At 48.9% G+C, this 20,285-nt stretch overlaps 1 protein-coding gene across 2 annotated transcripts; it reads left to right on the top strand.

Annotated features, from left to right (window-relative positions):
• The first annotated feature begins 8,196 nt into the window (after window positions 1-8,196).
• Window positions 8,197-19,797, top strand: NCBP3 (nuclear cap binding subunit 3). Of its 2 annotated transcripts, none has more exons than XM_080984121.1 (13): window positions 8,197-8,493; window positions 9,100-9,165; window positions 10,811-10,916; window positions 11,690-11,815; window positions 12,079-12,210; window positions 13,473-13,564; window positions 14,426-14,534; window positions 14,872-14,971; window positions 15,100-15,206; window positions 16,652-16,946; window positions 17,440-17,597; window positions 18,284-18,451; window positions 18,898-19,797. In XM_080984121.1, exons 1-13 carry the CDS (start codon window positions 8,245-8,247, stop codon window positions 19,131-19,133), a joined length of 1,944 nt encoding a protein of 647 aa, XP_080840247.1. In that variant the 5' UTR covers window positions 8,197-8,244; the 3' UTR covers window positions 19,134-19,797. The 2 variants fall into 2 exon arrangements, with proteins under 2 accessions (XP_080840247.1, XP_080840248.1); XM_080984122.1 differs by having other exon boundaries at window positions 8,198-8,493; window positions 13,473-13,546.
• The last annotated feature ends 488 nt before the right edge of the window (window positions 19,798-20,285 follow it).

Below are 20,285 nucleotides of genomic sequence, written 5' to 3' on the forward strand. Positions count from 1 at the left end.
TGTATAGTTACTTATCTCCTTGGCTCAAGGGTTGCATAACTTTCCAGGCCGCATACCCTCCAACATTTCTCCGATGAAAATAGGTACGTCCTAAAGAAAAGCGGGATATTCTGGGATTAAATCAGAGACTGAGGTGGCTGCTGTAAATCCAAGACTATCTCTGGAAAAGAGGGACACTTGGAGGGTCTGTCATGGAGAGGGCTAATGATGGCTACTAGACCACATCTTGTTTCCTAAACATATCTCTCTACCTTTCCTCACATAAGGGCTTCCTTCCACAAAATCCCAAAGTAGTAAACACCCCAGTCGCCCAGAACACACAAGTGGGGCTGCCCCATGTTCAGCAGGAGCATGGAGATGAAAAGCTGAGAGCAGCGTCTATGTCCTACTTTCCCTTCCCTTGGGACAGCTCAGTTGCCCCCAAAATAACCCAGCTGTGATGGGTGGACCCAGGAAGGGTTATTCTAAGGCAGGGAGCCCAGGAGGATGAGCAGCAGGAGCAAAGGTCCAGGTGGAAAGCCATGCCTGGCCTGATGTGTCATGGAGGTGGCACCAGAGACCCACCCCTGGGCATTTGAGAGATAAGCATCTCCCCCCATCCTCCAGAGGCACCTGAGCCTTCCTTTTGCCTCACCAGCGATGCAGGAGGCACGCACGCATGCAAACACACACACACAAATGCCACCTCCCACTTTCCCTGACAGCAAATATGTGGGAGTGTAAACACGCGGGGCAGGGGGAAGGAGGGGATTCAGAACTGTTCTTTTAAAAAAGTGAGTTGCTAGTCCTGCTGGCCAGATGGATCAAGCAAGGCAGGGGAAGGAGGACCTCAGAAGAAGCAGGGGCTGAGCGGAGGGTGGGTTCTGTGCATAGGGAAGCTCCTTGCCCTGCCCCCTCTGGGCCCAGAATCAGGTGGGCAAAGCTCTGGGGCTCCTTAAGTCCGTAGCGCAAGACCCCCTTTTCTCGCTCGCTGCTCCTTCTACCTGCTAGACTCCCACCCCGGATGTCTCTGGGAGGAGTTGCATCCCTCACTTCCTGGACGTTCCCCATCCAGAACCCTGTTTTCTGCCTCCCGGTCCTTCTGCCATCCTGAGCATCACTATGTGGGACTGAAACGACTAAGCGCTTTTTCCTGTGCCCCCCAATATCTCCTGTGTGAAATTTTAGACTGTACGCTCCTTGGCAGGAAGGGAGCATGAATAGTGCTGGATACCCATGAATGAACGAACACTACATCTAAATGCTCATACAAGAGCCAGGTTTGTATGTAGGGTTAAACCATAGTTAAAAATAAACAATGGTGTATGGGGCTTAACTGTGCTTGCCCCCTCTCTAATAGGCTGTAGCTCAGTGGTTAGAGCATATGCCCTGCATGCGGAAGGCGGCAGGTTCAGTCCCCACTGGCAGCATCTCGGGGCAGGGCTGGGAATGCCCCCTGCCTGAAACCCTGGGCAGCCACTGCTGTCAGTCAGTGTAGGCAATACTGAGTTAGATAGAGCAAAAACCTGACTCATGTTCCTATGTCTTCCCAGAGGAAAGAAACTAGAGTCTGGCTTGTGGTGGGAATGTAAGAAAGTAAAGAACTTCTGGGAAATGATATATAATGAGATGAAAAAGATGTTGAAAAAGATTCTTAAAAATGAAATGAAAAAGATTCTTAAAAAAACCAGAAGCACTTTTACTTGGTATTATAGGCCAAGACATTAATAGATAAGATGACAAACTGTTCTTATATGCAACAACAGAGTATTGTTAGCCCAGAAATGGAAGCAAGAAGAAATTCCGACGAAAGAAGAATGGCAGATGAAATTAATGGACTATGCAGAATTGGACAAAATGACAGGAAGGATTCGAAACCTGCGGGACCAGAGATTTACAGAAGATTGGAAGAAGTATATGAATTATTGAAGAGCAACTGTAATCAACAAATTATGCTAGTAGGACTACAAGAAGTTTTGTAAGGAGAAATATACAAAGTGTTACAAAGTAGAAAAAGATAGAGATATTGGTTATGAGTCTGAAATGTAATAGGGAAAATAAGAAATGCATACTAAGAGATTAGATTGGAAAATTTTCAGACAGGACTGATAGAAATCAAAAAACTTGAATAAGATGTAAAAGTATGTTGAATTACTGTTGAAAATGATATGTTAAAAAACATATATATATATATATGAATGAAACCAGAGTTTGGCGTGGAGTTTTGCGCATGATCCCAGGCTGGAGGTTTGTTTCCTCCAGAAAACCACAAGTGTTAAACTACAAAGAAGCCTCAATTTCCACTCGTGGTTTATTTGCAGAGAAGAGACAGACCACAAGGACTCTTTTGCACACAGGGCTAAGCCATCCCCCTGGACTCTCTCCCCTCCTGGGAGGAGGGCAGGCATGACTGAGCTGGGGACACTTGCACACCTCCCATGTGCCAGAAACCGCAACACACTTTTAATGTGCTTTAACCAAATTAAACGGACAGCCAAATGAGCCTTTTGGAGTCACACTCTGGGTGTTTGCAGAGGTGAAATTCAAGTGCCCCCAAATGGGGGGGAATTTCTCTTCTTTTGCTTTCCGCTTTTCCCAGAGGCTTTCCTCCCTAACAATGTAAGAAGAAGAGCCTGCTGGATCAGGCCAATGGCCCATCTAGTCCAGTATGCTGCTCTCACAGTGGCTGGCTGGGGGAAACCTGCAAGCAGGATTTGAGTGAAAGAGCAACTCTCCCCATTTGTGTTTTCCTGCAACTTGTGTTCACAGGCATCGCTCCCTCCAGTTGTGGAGGTAGGACGTTTCCACCCTGGCTAGCAGCCACTGATAGCCCTCTCCGACTCCCTGAATTTGTCCAATCTTCCTTTAAAGCAGGCACAAACTCCAGCCCTCCAGATGTTTGGGACAACAATTCCCATCATCCCTGACCACTGGTCCTGTTAGCTAGGGATGATGGGAATTGTAGTCCCAAACATCTGGAGGGCTGGAGTTTGCCTATGCCTGCTTTAAAGCCATCCAAGTTGGTGGCCATCACTGCCTCCTGTGGGAGGGAGTTCCACAGTTTAACTCATTTCTGCATGAAGAAGTCCTTCCTTTTATCCACCCCGAATCTTCCAACATTCAGCTTCATTTTATGTCCACCAGTTCTAGTGTTAGGTGAGAAGGAGTAGAACTTTTCTCTATCTACTTTCTCCATGCCATGTATTATTTCATAAACTTTTGTCTGAGATTCCTGCATTGCCAGGGGTTGAGCTGGATGACCCTTGGGTCCCTTCCAACTCTAAGAATCTATTATTCTATCTCCTCCTCCTCCATTCTCCTCCAGGCACAGGAATCCGGCAGCTGCAGCCGTAAGGACAGGATCAAATGTTTGCACAGCGGCCAACTTGCTCACAGTATCGGAAGGTGGAAGGAATCTCTTGGCTGCATGGAAAACCCCAGGCAGGCAGGCAGGCCGGCCGGCATCCTCTGGAGCAGTGGTTCTCAACCTGTGGGTCCCCAGATGTTGTTGGACTACAACACCCATCACCCCTAGCTAGCAAGACCAGAACTCAGGGATGATGGGAGTTGTAGTCCAACAACATCTGGGGACCCACAGGTTGAGAACCGCTGCAGAGCATTTTACTTGCAAGACCCGTGGTGGAGCCACATTGGCATGGCAGTGTCACTCCGCAGAGCAAGGGGACACAGGCGGCTGTCCGGTGGGAAAGACCCAAGAGACTGCCCCCCCTTTCATTGCTACCCTATCCACTTGCACACTGTCCTCCCTGCAGTGTGGGATTGCATCAGGATGCTGAGGAAATTCGCCTACCGTTGGAAGATTCACGCAGCAGCGAGTTAACCTGTGGAACTCCGCCCCACAAGAGAGAGCGAAGGTCACCAGCTTGGGTGACTTCAGAAGCCCAGACAAACTCGTGGAGGAGAAGCGTATTGACGGCTACTAGCCACAATGGCTAGGCTCTGCCACCACAGCCAGAGGTGATAATGCTTCTGAATACCAGTTGCTGAGCACCACAGGAAGGGAGAGGGTTCTTCTGCCTAAATCCTGCTTGTGTGCTCTCCTTCGTCTTCTTTGTTCGCCTCCTCACTGGATTCTATATGGCGACCCCCTGGACGTTCCAGAGCCCTAACAGCTCAGTTGGTAGAGCACGAGACTCTTAATCTCAGGGTCGTAGGTTTGAGCCCCATGTTGGATGGCAATAAATAATAATAATAATAATAATAATAATAATAATAATAATATCATCATCATTGCATTTCAGGGGGTTGGACTAGATGACCCTTAAGTGCCTTCTAACTCTACAATTGTATGATTCTTATCCCCTGCAGCTCCCCTTAAAGGACACTCTTGGGGGCTCTTGAGTTGCCAGGCCAACGCTGGAGAACCGGTTTCACGCTGACAGCCACACTTCTCCAGGAGTTCTGGCCAATCCTCCCCACACATTCCTGGCGGATGATAACAAATGCTTGACTGCACCACCCTGGAGGGTCCCTTTATTCCCCCCCCCAACTGCCTGCTAAGTTTGCTTTGCTCCTTCCCCCAAGCGCTTCTTACCTTCACTAGCTCTACTACATGGGTAGGCAAACTAAGGCCCGGAAGCTGGATCCGGCCCAATCGCCTTCTAAATCTGTTCCGCAGACGGTCTGGGAATCAGCATGTTTTTACATGAGTAGAATGTGTCCTTTTATTTAAAATGCATTTCTGGGTTATTTGTGGGGCCTGCCTGGTGTTTATACATGAGTAGAATGTGTGCTTTTATTCGTTCACTATTTTTTTCAAAATATAGTCCGGCCCCCCACCAAGGTCTGAGGGACAGTGGACCAGCCCCTTGCTGAAAAAGTTTGCTGTCCCCTGCCTACTCCCAGAGCCCTTTGCCTGTCATTATATAGAATGGCAGGCTGCTGCTCTCAAGTGCCCCTGCCTCCTGCAGTCAAACAAGAGGCATCCAACCAATAGTTCAGTTGGTTAGAGCTTGGTGCTGATTATGCCAAGGTTGCAGGTTCGATCCCCTTATGGGACAACAGCATATTGCAGCCAGTTGGACTTGATGATCCTCAGGGTCTCTTTCACCTCTATGATTCTATGTTGGCTCACATTTTCTAAGCCCAGGAGGTTTTAAAAACACAGGGGCTGTGCGGGGACTTGGCAACCTTGCCGAGGAGAAATAGGTTTGCTATTATTCCTTCATATTTGACAGGGATCTGTGATGAGTGAAAGGCATTCTGCACATGCTCAGGGGCAGACTTCTGTGACATTGATTTCCCAAGTGCCAGGGCTGAGCCTTACTTGGGGGCTCTAGGGACAAACCCTGCTTCCAGAAGGGGTTCGTAACCAGCTCCTGCAAAGGAGGTGGCCTTGCTCCTTGCCCTGGTCCTGGGGGAGCTGGCCCTTAGTCTCCACTGCATTTGGCTTCCCTTGCCCTGCTCTGGAGGAGAGGCCTATCATGTTCCCTTAATCCAGGCCACCAGTGGGAAGGGGCAGCTGTTCCTGGCGTGGCCCCTTCTCTCTTTCTCAATGTGACTTGGAACCGCCAAGGCAAGCAGGTGTGGAAAGCCAGCCAACATTGTCAGGGGGAGATCTGGGTGCGAAAGAGGCTCCTTGCTTAGGGTCGCTCCTTTGGCAAGGCTACGATTTAGGCCTGGGGGTTGGGGAGGTCAAGGAAGGCAGCCAGGAGGAGGAGGAAGAGGGAAACTCTGAAATGCTCCTTTTCCTTCTCTTCTAAAGTTGCCCAGTTTAGAAATGAATTAAGCACAGGTCAAATTCACCTGGCCTAAAACATTCGAGACACTCAAGACTGAGGAAAACCACAAGCCAGGAGCCCCTACTCTCCCTGGCTCCCACATCCTATTTACAGTATTTTTTACATTTATATACCACTTTTATATTCCCAGGATCTCAAGGTGATGTGCCTGGTTCTCCTCCTCCTCATTTCTTTCCCACAACAACCCTGTGAGGGAGCTTAGGCTAAGAGTGAGTGATTGGCCCAAGGCCATCCAGTGAGCTTCAGGGCTGAGTGGGGATTCGAACCTTGCTCTCCCAGGTCCTAGTCCAGCACTCTAACCATTACACCATACTGCCTCTATCCTAATCCCTGTCCCCTCTAACCCTGCCAACTTCTCCTCACCACTGCCCAGCTCCATTGGCTGTCTGTCTCCCTCAGGAGCCAAACTGCCCCCCCCCCAAAGCCTCCCTTGCCCTCCCTCTCCTCCTCCAATCCCAACTTCCGCTATCTGGCAGTTTCCCCACAGGATTTCCAGCCCCAACCTCAACCCCGCCCCAGGTGGCTCTTCTCCCAAGATGTGTCCGGACTTGGCTTGTTTTATTGCCAGGATGGCTGCAGCCCTTCTGGAATCTTGGCTGTCCAGGAGAGGACGGATTTACAGCCATAGCCCAACTGTAAATCAGTCTGTAAAATATGGGAACGGAACAGTTCCTCCTCGGCAGGCCAGGCTGCCGGAGGGGGCTTCCATTTGCACTTGTCAGCTGGGACCGCCTTGCCAGGCTGGAGGTTCAGTAGTAGGAAGAAAACCAGCCTAGCTGGCCCTGGTTTCATTTTTAAAAATCAGAAATGAAGAGGACTTGTGTCTCCGTGGCAAGGAGGCATTTCACATTCAAGGGTGACAGGCAAGCTGCAGAGACAGGCCTTACACCAGGTTTACTGGTGGGATTGCATCAGTTTTCTGCAGGGCTCAGCCAGGCTGCATCAGACAGACAGGCAGATGTCCATCTGTATATAAGAGAGGCTGTCTCAGTGTCCTTGGCCAGGGAGCTTTCTGTGAACCTTAAGCTGTTGCCCCTCAATTTTGGGGGGCCTGGGGCCAAGAGCTCCCACTTTGGGCTCGCATTCCAGGGCCAGGATCAAGTAGGACCGAGTGTCTGTTGACTTGGCCGCTTTTTCTGCACCAGATGGGTTTGTTTGGATTCTTCTCTGCTCTTTCTTTCCCTCCTTGAGCTCACAGGAAAGGGCAGGATAGGCCAAAGCATGATAAAAATGTGGAGATGTTTGGCCTTTTAAGAAAAAAGAATGCATTGACTAATCAAGTCTGGACCGATCAAGGCATGCCAGAACTTTTTCTTTTTAAAGTACCTGGCAACAGTTTATTGGCTGACTATGTGAAACAAGAAAATAATGAACGATCACCCACTGAACTCCCATCAAAATTGATGGAATGATTCATCTGGATCAAGCTAGGTTTGTATTGGTGTGTAAAATCACAGACTCAATTAGGCAATTATTAAACATAATACACCATAGTAAACAGACTACCTCACCACTAGCCTGTTTATCATTAAACTTAAATTTAAAGCATTTGGCTGCATGGAACCAAAGTATTTAATCAGTGATGAAAAGAATGCATTTGGCCCTAAAGTTGTCAGAATATTAGAAAATATGCATGATAGTACATCTCCTACAATTAGGATAATATGGATTCACAAAGAAATGTCCATTTAGCTGCAGGACAAAACAAGGTTGCCCATTATCATCTTTATTATTTGCTCTAATTCAGGGGTGCCAATTTGAATAAAATATTGGGGAGGCCCAGCTAAGCCCCGCATAATCAATCACAAGATGTGGTGCATGCACACCATCTGAATGGCAATGCCCATCAACTTTGGGGGGGCCAGTGCCCTCAAATATTTTACTGGGGGGCCAAAGGGACCTCGGCCTCATGAACTGGGTCCCAGTTGATAGAATAATAAGAGATGATGCAGAGTTCAGAGCCCCAGAGTTCAAATGGACTGCTCCCTTGAAGCTGAAGGGAAGGCGATTCACAAGCAAAACAGAGAAAGGACCTTCTTTATGCAGCAGCGCAGAATTAAACTGTGGAACTCTCTGCCACAAGAAGAGGCAGTGGTGGCTGCCAACCTGGATGGGTTTAGAGAGGGATTGGACCAATTTATGGAGGGAGGGGACAAGCACACCAGAGATGAAGAAGGTGGCAGCAGCTGCAGTGAGAAGAACGTGCTCCCTGCCCGCCCCGAAGAGGCTGCCGGTCAGAGTCCGCCAGCTTGGCGCGGCCTAAACCCTGCTGGTAGCTGTTGGTACGTTTTGTTCCGAGACGCGCCTGAAGGGGGCGATGACGAGACGGCGTTCGTCCTGGGTCCGTTCTGTGCCTCTTCTCTCTTCTGCACCGGCGCCCCCTGCCGTTTTCCGGCGACGCTCTCTCCGGACATCCGGACAGCCTTTCCCTCTGTGGGCCCTTCCTGCTTCCGGTCCCTCCCTCCCTCGGCGGCGGCGGCGGCGGCGGCTTTTTCGTGAGGCGATGGCGGCGGTGCGGGGCCTCCGCATCTCCGTGAAGGCGGCCGAGCCGGAGCCCATGGAGGTGGAGGAGGGCGAGCTGCTGGTGGTGCAGGCCAGGCCGTCCCCGCCGGGCCCAGACGCCGCGCCTCCTCCGCCCGACGCCGCCCCCGCCGGAGGAGAAGAAGAAGACGACGAAGACGAGGAGGACGACGACGGCGAAGAGGAGGAGCTGGAGGTGCCGGTGCGGCGCTCGCTGAGGGAGCTGCTGCCGGTAACGGAGACAGGGGGCTGGGGCGGGAATGCCTCGGGCCTGCAAAGTCGGGAGAGAAGAGAGTTCCCTTGGGCATGGGCAGAGTGCATTTTCACCACGGGTAGAGGGGCCTCGTGCCCCCCATCCCCGCATGGCGATGGGTGGGGCCTCCGACCCCTCCGCACCCGCCTCCTCAGTCAGGGCCGGGCTCTGGCAGGTCGGCGAGAGCTCGGAAGACAAAGGGTCGCCCGTGGCACTCTCAAGCCCCACGTAACACGGGGGTGGCGGGGTCAGCTTTCAAGAAGGCCCCGCTTTTGTTTTTTAAGTGGGCTACTGTCGCTTGGCAGAGGGAGCCGGCTGGCTGCACTTGCCCTTTGCCCTGGCCGAGGGAAAAGCTGCAGCAGGTGGAAGCGGCCTTGTGAATTGGCCCTGAGAAGAAGGTCACCTGGTTTGGAGCTCTCGACGGAAGGTGGGCAGCAGTGGTGGGCTCCCCACTTTTATCAGTAAACGGTTTCTCGTCTGGTGTCCTTTGGCATTCTGAGGCCTCAAAAGCAGCACCTGTGTATGGCCCGATGTAGAATTGTAGCTTGCTTATCTGCTTTACTTATGATTTTGTTTTCATTTCAGGACACCAGCAGAAGATACGAAAACAAAGCCGGGAGCTTCATCACTGGGATTGATGTCACTTCAAAGGTATTCCATGCGTGCTTGGAGGTTTTACACTAAACCTGAAACTATAGCACAGGCATGTCCAACTCCCAAGAGACTGCAGTCTACTCCCACCATAAAAATACTGGCAGTGATTTTCCCATTGGATTGACCAAAGGTGTCAAGCTTTTTTGGGGGAGGCTGCACCAAAGTTGTTGAGCTATTTTTTTTGGGGGGGGGGAGCTTTCAGTATCATGCAATCGTCCAGAATTAACAAGGGATGCCCTGCGGTCGAATGGTAAATCGTGATCGACAGGTTGGACATGCCTGCTCTAGCAAATGGTGGGTTTCAGACTCAGTTGGTCTATTTTTCTACAGTTGATATATCATTTGTTATGTTTCTAGTTTTTTACGCATTCAGTTGACAGTGGGCACCTTTATGTTTGTGACACAAGCTGTCTTTGGCTGTTGCACACAGTATTTCTGTGCTGTAACACTTTATTGAAGAGGCTGGGTTTGTTACGGGGGTTGAGCCAAATGGCTCTTTCTGTGTTTTTGTAGCCTATGTAGGTATTATTTTGAAGGGCTGAGAATGCCACCTCTGGTCGTGTAGGAGGCTCGTAAGGTGGCAGCTGCTGGGAATCCACCACCATCATTTTATTTGTATGCCGCCTTTTCACAGTTAAAACAATGCTCAAGGCGGCTTACAATATGAAAAGATTTACATAATTACAAACATAGCAAATAGTCATAAAAATAACACATTAAAATCTACATAACCAAACTGAACAATTTCCACATAAAAATATACAAAAAGTTAATATCAGTAACAGCAAAAACTCCCAACAAAACTTTCCCCAAAATACCCCAGTCCTTGTTGGACAGCAACCGCAGCAGCAGTCCTTATGAGGCCAGCCAGGCCCTGCCCTAGGCCAGGTGGAGAGAGGCAGGCTCTCAGCAGGGGAGACCTCCCTAGGCAGCTGGAAAGCAGTTCTTGGCAGCTGTGGATGGCTGTGTCACAGCTACATGAAGTATCCGAGTGTCATGGCATTGAGGCTGCAAAGCCCCTCTACTGCCCTGTTTTATAAGAGGAGTTTTACTTCAGAAAGGAAACTGTTCCCTTTTTTGTTTGGGGGGGGGGTCTGCTGGTACTAGCAGTAGAGCTAGGACTTGCTTCCAAACAGCCTTTTATGCCAGTTGACGCCTGTTTTCTGAGAGGAAGGTTCCAGCCATCAAACCCAAAGAGAGTTTGTGTCACCAAACTGTTGTAACTACCTCAAAAGCCAGCCTCCAGCATTCTCCCTCAGATGTTTGCATCCCTGTTTTAAGCCACTCTTTTGGGCACTTTTTGCTGCAACGCTAACTTGACTCTAGGTTTTACTTCACCCACCATACTTACTTTGGATTTCATCACCCAATTCGGGAGAGGCAGAAATGTCCAAACTGCATGGAGGCTTGTTCTAAGGGAACAGGCCTGTCATTCCTGAAGTACCAGACCATAAGTTTTGTTGCTGTTCTGTGTCAGGTAATGAGGCAATCCTTCGTCAGACGAGGGATTTAGCTGATGGGTTTTGTGATGAACTTTCTCTGTTCCTCATGTGTCAGGAGCCAGCTCCTCTATGACTCCTGGTTTGCCTATGATGCCTGACTAGCTGGCTCTTTCTCCTTTTGATGCCTTTGCTTTTTGTAGGAAGCCATCGAGAAGAAGGAGCAAAGAGCAAAGCGTTTTCATTTCCGTGCAGAGGTGAATCTCGCACAAAGAAACGTGGCGTTGGACCGAGACATGGTGAAGAAAGGTATTTGGAGCTGTGTGTGGCTTAAGCAACGAGAAATCTTGTTCTTCTGGAGCTTCAGTCTCCTTTCTGTATCAGGGGATTCCAGAGCTGGCCTTTGTGAAGGAGGGGCTTTTCCTCCTCATGAGTTTTCTTGTTTTTTATAAAGCAATAAAATCTATTTACTTGGGAGAAAAGGCAGTTGGTGGAAAACGTCCAGGCATAATCTAGTTATGTATGCCTATTTTATTATTGAGAATTAATGTATGTACACTGCTTAGACTTGTTATTATTAAGTGGTTTATAATTTTTTTCTACATAAATATGCCCCCATGTTGGAGATTGAGCCCAACAGAGCTTGGCTTTTACCTGTTGAGAATATATAGGAAGAGGGCGAGAGAAATGATACTGAATACAGAAAACATCAGCATTGTAGTAAACTAAATGATTTTTAAAAATTGGAAAGAAGAGTCAGCTCTATCAATAAACTGGAGAAAGTGCTGCTACAATGCAAATAGTTTTAAACCCTCTCTTTAAAACATAACTGACTCATTCTAAAATAAAATAGTCTAATAGTTTTTCTCAAACCCTGCCCCTAAAAAATGTCTCATGAAGTGGGTTGTTATTCTCCCCACCATCTTCCTCTCTTGCAGTTCTTTGCCTCTCTGTAAATTGCAATGACTTTTTCATCATTGCCTCCTAGCGAGGCCTCTCGTGCTCTTCCTTTTCCCTTTCCGCATTGTGTGTTTCTCCCTCCTGTTGCTGGCAGCTAAAGGAGATAATGGGTTTCTTTGCAGCCATCCCGAAAGTCCGGCTGGACACCATCTACGTTTGTGGTGTTGATGAAATGAGCACCCAGGACATCTTTGCCTATTTCAAGGAGTATCCTCCTGCTCACATCGAGTGGCTGGATGACACTTCCTGTAAGTTGCTGAGGGTGTGTAATCCCTCGGCTCTCTTGGCTGATGTGGGATAAATTGGGCCCAGGTCTGTCTGTCTGTCTGTCTGTCTGTCTGTCATGTCCCTCCGCTCCCCATTCTGTGTTTAGATGCTAACAGTGCAGGATTGTTCACCTCATGCACAAGACAAACCGTAACAAAGCTTCATGCTTGCCCTGTGCATTGGGACATTGCAGCACTGCCATTTTGTCTGGCTGTGCCACCGACTGGCTCTCCTTTGCTTGAAGGCAACGTTGTCTGGCTTGACGAGGTAACAGCCACCCGAGCGCTCATCAACATGAGCTCTATGCCTGAGGAGGAGAAGATGAAACCCCAAGAAAACAGCAAGAAGGTGGCGGTGGTGGAGGCAAGCAAGAAAGGTAGATGCTTCTGGAAGCTGACCTTTCCTTGTTCCCTGGGGAGGGGGTCCCTGAGCTCTGGCCTTTGAGGCATGGCTCGCCTGGGCACCTGCACGCAGAGCTGCTCAGTGCATGTCTGGAGTGCCACCCTTGGGACCAACCAGGGTGGCACACTGGTTGGAGTATTGCCTTCGGCTATGTGAAGTACTGGTTCAAGACCTCACTCTTTCTCAGCCTTGGAAAAGAGAAATCCCATTGTAAAGTCGCTGCTTCCTGGAGCTCCTTCAAGAAAAGGCAGGCTACAAGCAGGGTGGCAAAAGCCTGGGGTCCAAGTTCAGTGTGCTTTGTCTCTGTCCCCAGGGAGAAAAGGCTTTTGGATGGCAGGGCTGGGAAGGACCTCTGAGTGCTGCCATAGCTGCCAGCAGAATCTGGCAGCGTCAGGCAGCTTTGCACGGTCATATATTAAAAATTGATGTTTGTGGTCTTATTTTCATCCTGGCACATGGGACCCTCAAGGTGGCTACCGATGGTCATGAATAACCTGCAGCCCAGGTTGGATGTGCTTATGAAACTGCTTGCTTGGCACTGAGTTACATCACTGAGACAACGTTGAATGTTTTACAGAAAGGGCCTGAGCTCACTGGCAGAGCAGCCTCTTGGTATGCAGATCCCTGGTATCACTGAAAACCCCCAGGATGGCAACTGTTAGTGCTGCTCAGAGCAAAGCCATTCAAATTAATGGATGTAACTTCACTTATGCCCTTAAATTTCAGCGAGACTGACATTGGTTACACCCCTCCGCCCGAAGCCCTGAAGAGCATTACCAGTCAGTGTAGGCAATACTGAGCTGGAGAGACCAGAGGCCTGTCTCGGTCTCATAGGGCAGCATCCTCTGTTCCTTCAGGGCTCCATGCCTTTCCCAGCCCCACTGCTGCTGCCTGGGGCCATATGCATGCAGAGCAGGTTCCCTGCCCTTCAGCTGTGTGCCCTTTCAAATATCACCATCCCTCACTGTTCAGTAAGAAAGCAAAGCTCTACCTTGAGAGCGTTCTCAGTTGGGTTCCCTCTTGTAGATGGACTTCTGCTTCTCAACCCCATGTGGCTCAGGGTGCTGGTGTGTTGTTGCACAAGCTGCCTGCTCCTCTCCCCTCCTTCCTGTGGAGGGATCCCACTTCGTGGGGTGGTTTCTATGGAGTTGTGGCAGTTGGAGGTGGTGAAGCAGCACATCATCCAATGGCACACACCACCTTTTGACATTCATTTTTGTGTGCACTTCATTTCAGAGAAACAGGAAGAGAGCTCTGATGACGAGGCGGAGGAGGGCGAGGTGGAAGACGACCATCCAAATGAGACCGAGGTCAGTGCAGGAGGCTGGGTCAGGAAATTTTCACTGCTTTATAGTTCCGCGGAAAATTCACTAGTAACAGTGAATGGGTGCTAGTGTCAGATAAACATTAGGTGAACTTGGCAGTTTCTAAAGAATAAAAGTAGAATAAACGTGCTGAATTAGGCATGTTTCACTTGGGCATCCGAACATTTTCTGATGCAGACGTACTCATTTCCCTATTTGCCTAGGAATATTTTCTACTGCTATCTGGGTTTGAGGACTGAAAAAAGGATGGTTTATGGAAAGTAGAAGAGCAAGTATTTTGCATAAGTTTATATAGCTGATAGACAAAGAATCAGAAGTATTTTGCTTTCCCCCCTTCTTTTCTCTCTCTTAGTTTTTATGTTTAAAAAGTGCTTCGTACTTGATGTTGTTATTTATTACACTTGTATACCACCCTATACCCACAGGGTATTCTGTATCATGTTTTCCTTGTTTTTCAAGCTGTAATAAAAAATCGATAATGTTAAGGCTGCCAGGAAGAGCATCTTTCAGCAATCAAATACTTGGCTATTTATCCATATAAGAACACTTCTCTCTTTCTCCTCCCTGCTCCCATGGAATGTCATGAGAAGGCAAGCAGAGTCTTGCTGGAGCACACCAAAGTGGCCTATCTGGTTAAGCCTTCTTCCTCCCCTCAGAGGGCAGCCATATGCTTCCAAGAAGCCCTCCCCCACCCCTTACTGGGATCGGTCTCTGAACCCTGGGGTACAGGACCTCTGGGCTTCTCCGCGCCCATATTGTGTCTTCAGGCGAAGCTGAAATTGCTGCCCCTTTTTAACAAACAGGCCTTTGCAGTAGTTTCCGCCCCTGCAGAGAGATTGAGCCTGACAGGTGTTCTTTCCACAGTTGGACACACTCTCCCAGGCGGAGGAAGACTCCTTGTTGCGGAATGACCTGCGTCCAGCCAGTAAACTGGCCAAAGGCAACAAGCTCTTCATGAGGTTTGCTACCAGAGGTAAAGCGCTTCTCCTGTAGGGATGGTTTGTTCTAGTGTAAAAATAAACAGGACGGGCGGTTCCTCCTCCAGCAGGACTCTCCCACTCCCTTGCTTGGTCTTAGATGCTCTATGAAAACATAACATTTTCTGAGGGTATATGGGTGGAATGGCAATTGAGTCTTCCATTGGCCTTTTTCATTGTTGGGGTGTGTGTGTCTTGCCTGTGCTGCTGCCTTGCTGATTAAAATTGCATCCTGTTTTTTGAAATGTTTTCGATTGGGGGTTCTTGATAGGATGGGCACTTTTAAAGCAAGTATCCGACGGTAGTCCCTGAGCTTGTGCTTTGCTCCTACAGATGACAAAAAGGAGCTTGGGGCTGCCAGGAGGAGCCAGTATTACATGAAATATGGGAATCCCAATTATGGAGGCATGAAAGGCATATTGAGCAACTCCTGGTGAGTGAGGAAGGGAGGCAGCCGATAGCTCTGTGACCCACCCTGCCGGGGAAGGGAACAGACAGGTATTTCCTTCTGTTCTTGGTGGTGGTGTGTGACAGCTGTGTCCTCTCTGTGTGGCTTTCCAGGAAGCGGAGATACCATTCACGCAGGCTCCACCGCGACGTGATTAAGAAAAGGACTCTCATTGGGGATGATGTTGGCCTCACGCCTCCTTACAAACATCGCCACTCAGGTACCTGAGAGCTACAGGTGCAATGTGTCCCCATGTGGTTTGTGGGCCTTGCAAAAGCAGAACAGCAAAGGCTTCCTTTAGGGTTCCTCTTCCCAAACAAAGGCAGCGGCTGGATTCTGCATTCAGGCAAAACCCTTTGGCAGAAGAAGCTATTGGCTTGCAGAGGGGCCTTGTGGAATCGGCATGTTGGGGAAGAGGGTGACCTTGCTTGCCTTCAGGGGCTTGAGAGGTTCAAGCCAATACCTCTGGTTGCTTGAAGGTGTGTGGCTGCTTGAGGTGTCATGCAATTTGCTCTGGGAACCCCAAGGATGTGTTGGGCAAAGACCTTTTTGTTTTAATTTGCTTTGCTTATTCAAAACATGGTTAGTTTGTTCCCAGAGTGGCTTACAGGTCAGTAAAAAAATAACGGTCCCTGCCTTCAAACTTACAGTCTAAGAGATATGGCCTGAAAGGAAAAAATGGAGGCAGGAAGAAAGATGCAAACTCAGGCATCAGTTGTTAAGCTGCAAAGGCAGCCGGTCTCTGAGCACAGCCAAGGGGAAAAGACCCTCTTGCTGCCCAATGCCTGGTCATTAAAAGATGTTGGGCTGGATTTTTCATTGTTGCTGTTCCCTGTTTTAGGTCACGTAGAAAGCCTGCGTGTGTCATGCGGCTTTGGCTCTGAAATGTGGCATTAGAATACTGTATATTAACCCAACAGCCTCTAAGGAGAGAGAAGCCTGGTAATGAAACACCCTGAAAAGCAGGCAGGGTGAGGGATGCATATTTCAAGGAAGTACAGAAGAGTCTTGTGAGAACAAAAATGGTTCTAGTAAGCTGAGTCAGGCTAATTCTGGCTGAGGCACAAAAATTACTCCTTATGAAAACCAGAAATGATTTTTTTAAATAAAAAAAATAAAACACCCATGCAGGATTGACAAGAATACAAGGAAAACCCATTTTATTCTTATACAGTTAATTTAAAAACCAACATAAGAACTTTCCAACAATATTCTGGAAATTCTTGTACTTTAATTAGCAGCTAGCCCATTTATAGGGCTTCTTTTAAAAACTGTTAAAATCCATTTCATATTATTTCTGCTATTGAGTACAATTAATGATGGTGATTGCAGAGCAGAAAGGCTTGTGCTGGGATGCAAATGGATCCATTTATTTTGCCCTTGGCCTTTGCCTACTTTATTTCCCCATGTCCCCCTTGCTGCACCTTGGTAGGACGGGTTCTGCCCCAGTATGGACTTTCCAGCCATTGCTGGGATACTTGGGAAGGTGGCGAGTTATTCATTTTTAGAAGTTTTCCAGCAGAGACCAGGAGAGGTCATCTTCTCCCTTCAAGGGTGTTGCTGTGGTGAAGGCTTTCCTTCCCAAGACGGTTGGGCTGGATGGTCACTCTCTCCCAACTCTGCAGTTCTGATGCTGTCTCTTAAAATGACTTTCTTGCCCTGCAGGTTTAGTAAATGTTCCTGAGGAACCTATTGAGGAGGAAGAGGAGGAGGAAGATGACGATGATCAGGACATGGATGAAGACGACCGGGTGGTTGTGGAGTACAGGGATGAGCTGCAGGCTTTCAAGCAGTCGCGGGAGCGGAGTGCCTCTCGGCGGTCCAGCGCAGCCAGCGAGTCTGACTCAGATGAAATGGACTATGACCTGGAGCTGAAGATGATCTCCACTCCCTCCCCCAAGAAGAGCATGAAGATGACCATGTATGCCGACGAGGTGGAGTCTCAGCTGAAGAGTATCAGGTATGACCGCTAGGCCTCCGATTCTCAGAAAGGCATCCTAGTGAAGTAGCAGTGGACTGAGCCATTCCATTAGTGCCAGGAGGGGGAGGTGGTGGCCAGAGTGCTAGTGTGTGAGCTCTGCCCTTTCTCGGATGGCCAGGGCTGGCTGGGCCTTCTGCATTCAAGGCCTTTAGTTTCCCTGGGAGGCACATCCCCATTGGCTCAGTGGGGCAGAGTGTGAGAGGGTCTTCTAGCTATGCAGGGGGAATTTGCATCTTTATTTTGGTATAAGGGCTGATCTGCTAGCCCCTCCACCACTTTTTGGGAGCACACCGGGAGAGAGAGAGAGGAGAAACAAAAGCAATGTGCCTCAGCCTTTTCTTTCCAGGGTGCAATATTGACCCCACCGCCAACAGGCACACCTGCACCCCCAAAACCCCTCCCCCATGCAGAAAGGCCTTTTGGAAAGCCTTGGGCCAATTAAGAATTGTTTTTTTCCCCTTAAACATCACAGGAACTCAATGAGAGCAGATAGTGTTGCAGCCAGCAACATCAAGAACCGAATTGGAAGCAAAGGGACTTCAGAGAAAGTGGCTGATGTGCGGCTCCTCTTGGAGGAAAAGCGGCAGGGAAACCCCAGCCCACGCCAGCCACTGAACTCCGTGAGATCAGGTATGGGGGTCCTCTCTGTCAGGGGGCCGCTCCAGTCTGCTTCTGCTTTAGGGAGATCTAGTTTTTGTAAGCGTTTTTGTATTATTGATATACAATGCCCTGGAAGCAGTTTGAATACACACAGTACAGTGCATTGTACATAATTAAGAAAAATATTTGCCCAAAGAGGAAGGAGTTTCATGTCTTTTGTATGTTCAACAAAGTCACCTCTGAGATCCCCCAACCCTCCAGGTTCCTTCTCGCATTTTCCCGTGCTTTGAAGCAAACATCTGGTGAAGCCGCAAATTGCTGTCTTGCCTTCTGATTGGCCCTTTTGATCCTTAAAAGTTGCCTGCTGGGAGGGTCCTCAGCTTCAGCACCTACCATGCTCCTACATGCCATCCTGGAGCTGGAAAGCCAACGAGGCTCATTGCTACCTCTCAGAATCCATTTCAGAAGGGGACGCTTCGTGATCTCATCCTGGGCCAGCTTTCCCCCTGCCTTCCCAGGATTGTCTTCCTCCTCTGCTCCACCTTTATCCTCTCCCACCTGTCTGTCACTGCTGCCCTTCCGTCTGACTTCTGGATCAAAGGCTTCTTGCCATACACACAGCTTTGTACGGATGCTTTGCAGCAGGTGGAGGAATGTGGGAATAATAGCAAGCAGAATTAAGTCCAGTGGGTGACTGTTCCTTCCCTTATTTCCAGATGTTCGGCAGAGGCTTGGCAAGAGGCCGCACTCCCCAGAAGCCCACACCCCACCTGGAAGCCCCTCCACGTCCCACCGTGAGCCTCTCTCCGATGTGCACAGTCGACTGGGCATCCCCAAGCAGGACGGGAAAGGCCTCTACTCTGATACCAGAGAGAAGAAGTCAGGTCAGTCCCTGGGGGAGAAGCTGCTACATAATGTCAACCGACCTTGCCTATAGAAACAATGGTGGCCCAGAGAGGACCACAGAATTGCCAAGTACGCTGAGGCTCAACCATTGGGCAGAAATGATAGTGTGGCAAAAGCAGATTGAGCAGGGATTTCAGCATGGTGGTGCTGACTGGGTGAATCAGTCTCTTGGCCTAACTTTCACTCCTTGTTGCAAGGCGAGAATTCCGCTTTGTACTTCTTGGAAGATGAGTATGATGTAGATGAAACTTTATTATTATTAAATTTGTGTACTGCCCTTTATTTGTAGATCTCAGGGCAGTTCACAAAATAAAATTACAATATAAAAACAGAAACCAATAATTCCCCCTCCCACAACACATTTAAAAGGCTCCTTTTTCTTGCTGCTAACAATTCTTCTTCCAATCTCTCTCTATACTATTAGCAAACTTATGGACCCGTTTAGGATCCGCAGCAAAGGTGCAGGAGAAGGTCCCCGAGAAAGCAGAGAAGTCGTCGGCCTCTCCCGAAGAAGAGGACTCTGAGCTCCAGCGGGCTTGGGGGGCCCTCATCAAAGAGAAGGAGCAGTCTCGCCAGAAGAAGAGCCGCCTTGACAACTTGCCCTCGCTGCAGATCGAAATCAGCCGGGAGAGCAGCTCAGGCTCAGACACAGAATCGTGACGGTCTTTGGGGCGCTGCTGCTGCCGCTCCCAGGTGACTGTTGCCCTCGGCCCCAAAGTGGGAGCCGGGCCCAGCGTGACACAGGAGCCTCTTGCCCTGCTGAATGTCCGATCCCTGCGGTGCAAGGTGGCCCTGCGGGGCAGAGAGAGGTGACCTTGGCTGAGAGTGCGTGAGTGATTGTCTGTGTGTTTGTTCCCCTAGAAAGCAGTTGGGGGTTTTGTAGGAGACTTGTATGTTCTTTAGGCTTTCCACGTACTGGTTTCTTTTAAGAGGGGGAAATGGTTCCAGCAGTTCCCTCAAAGGATTTGGGACTTGATGACCTCCTTGGTCCTTCTGCGGGTTGCCAGCTGGGGCAGGCTCTGAGGGCCAGCTCCAGCGGCCGCTGCTGCCTGCTCTTCCTCCTCCGGAATGATATTGGCTGCAAATCCCAAGTGAAGGCAGCAACAGCCCACACCAGCAATGCTGGATAGAACCCACCAGAACTGGCTTTCTGTTTCCAGGATCCTTTCCTACTTAAAATGAAGATTGAACAGTTGGAAGCCTCTGAAAAGGGTACACGAAATCCTGAAAGGTGCTTTTTGTCTTTGAAAGTAACTTTAAAATTATTTCCATCTGTAACGTTCAAAGGAATCCAGCATTGGAAATACTAACTTTTATATATATATATATTTGTGATTTATTTTTTTTGCTGTTGGCTACAGTGTGAAAGCTACCATGGTGGTTTCATATGTGCAGTTCAAATTATATATATATATGAAGAATACGGTTGTGTGTGTGCATAGGATTGAATGGAAGCTCCGCCCCATAGTGTGCCTGATGAGAGCCTCTCCTGTGCAGGCCCTTTTGAAATTATCATTGTTCTTAGTAATAGTAGTAGTAGCCTTAGAAGTATTTATTGCACTTATTGCCCTGCCCTTCCTCTCACAAGAGCCCAGGGCAGCTTGCAACAATCCACAAAACCAACATCTAAAAACAAAGCAAAATCACAATTGGCAATAAAGTACAGTTGACAATTACATCAATTACGTTACCTAATAGAGGCCTGCAGGAACAAATAAGTTTTAAATTGCTGCTTGAGTGCATGCAAAATAAGGGATAGCCAGGTCTCCACAGGTGGAGAGAGGGACAGAGCTTCCGTTTGTAGGCTGTCAA

The sequence above is a fragment of the Podarcis pityusensis genome (assembly GCF_964106645.2).
Source record: "Podarcis pityusensis genome assembly, chromosome: 15".
NCBI classification, from domain to species: Eukaryota; Metazoa; Chordata; class Lepidosauria; order Squamata; family Lacertidae; genus Podarcis; species Podarcis pityusensis.

Bases quoted from the DNA above. Each gene is read 5' to 3' on its own strand.
- NCBP3 (XM_080984121.1), top strand. From the start codon at position 8,245: ATGGCGGCGGTGCGGGGCCTCCGCATCTCCGTGAAGGCGGCCGAGCCG. The intron at 9,166-10,810 runs GTATTCCATGCG...TGCTTTTTGTAG, and splicing joins GGATTGATGTCACTTCAAAG to GAAGCCATCGAGAAGAAGGA. The intron at 16,947-17,439 runs GTATGACCGCTA...TAAACATCACAG, and splicing joins TCTCAGCTGAAGAGTATCAG to GAACTCAATGAGAGCAGATA.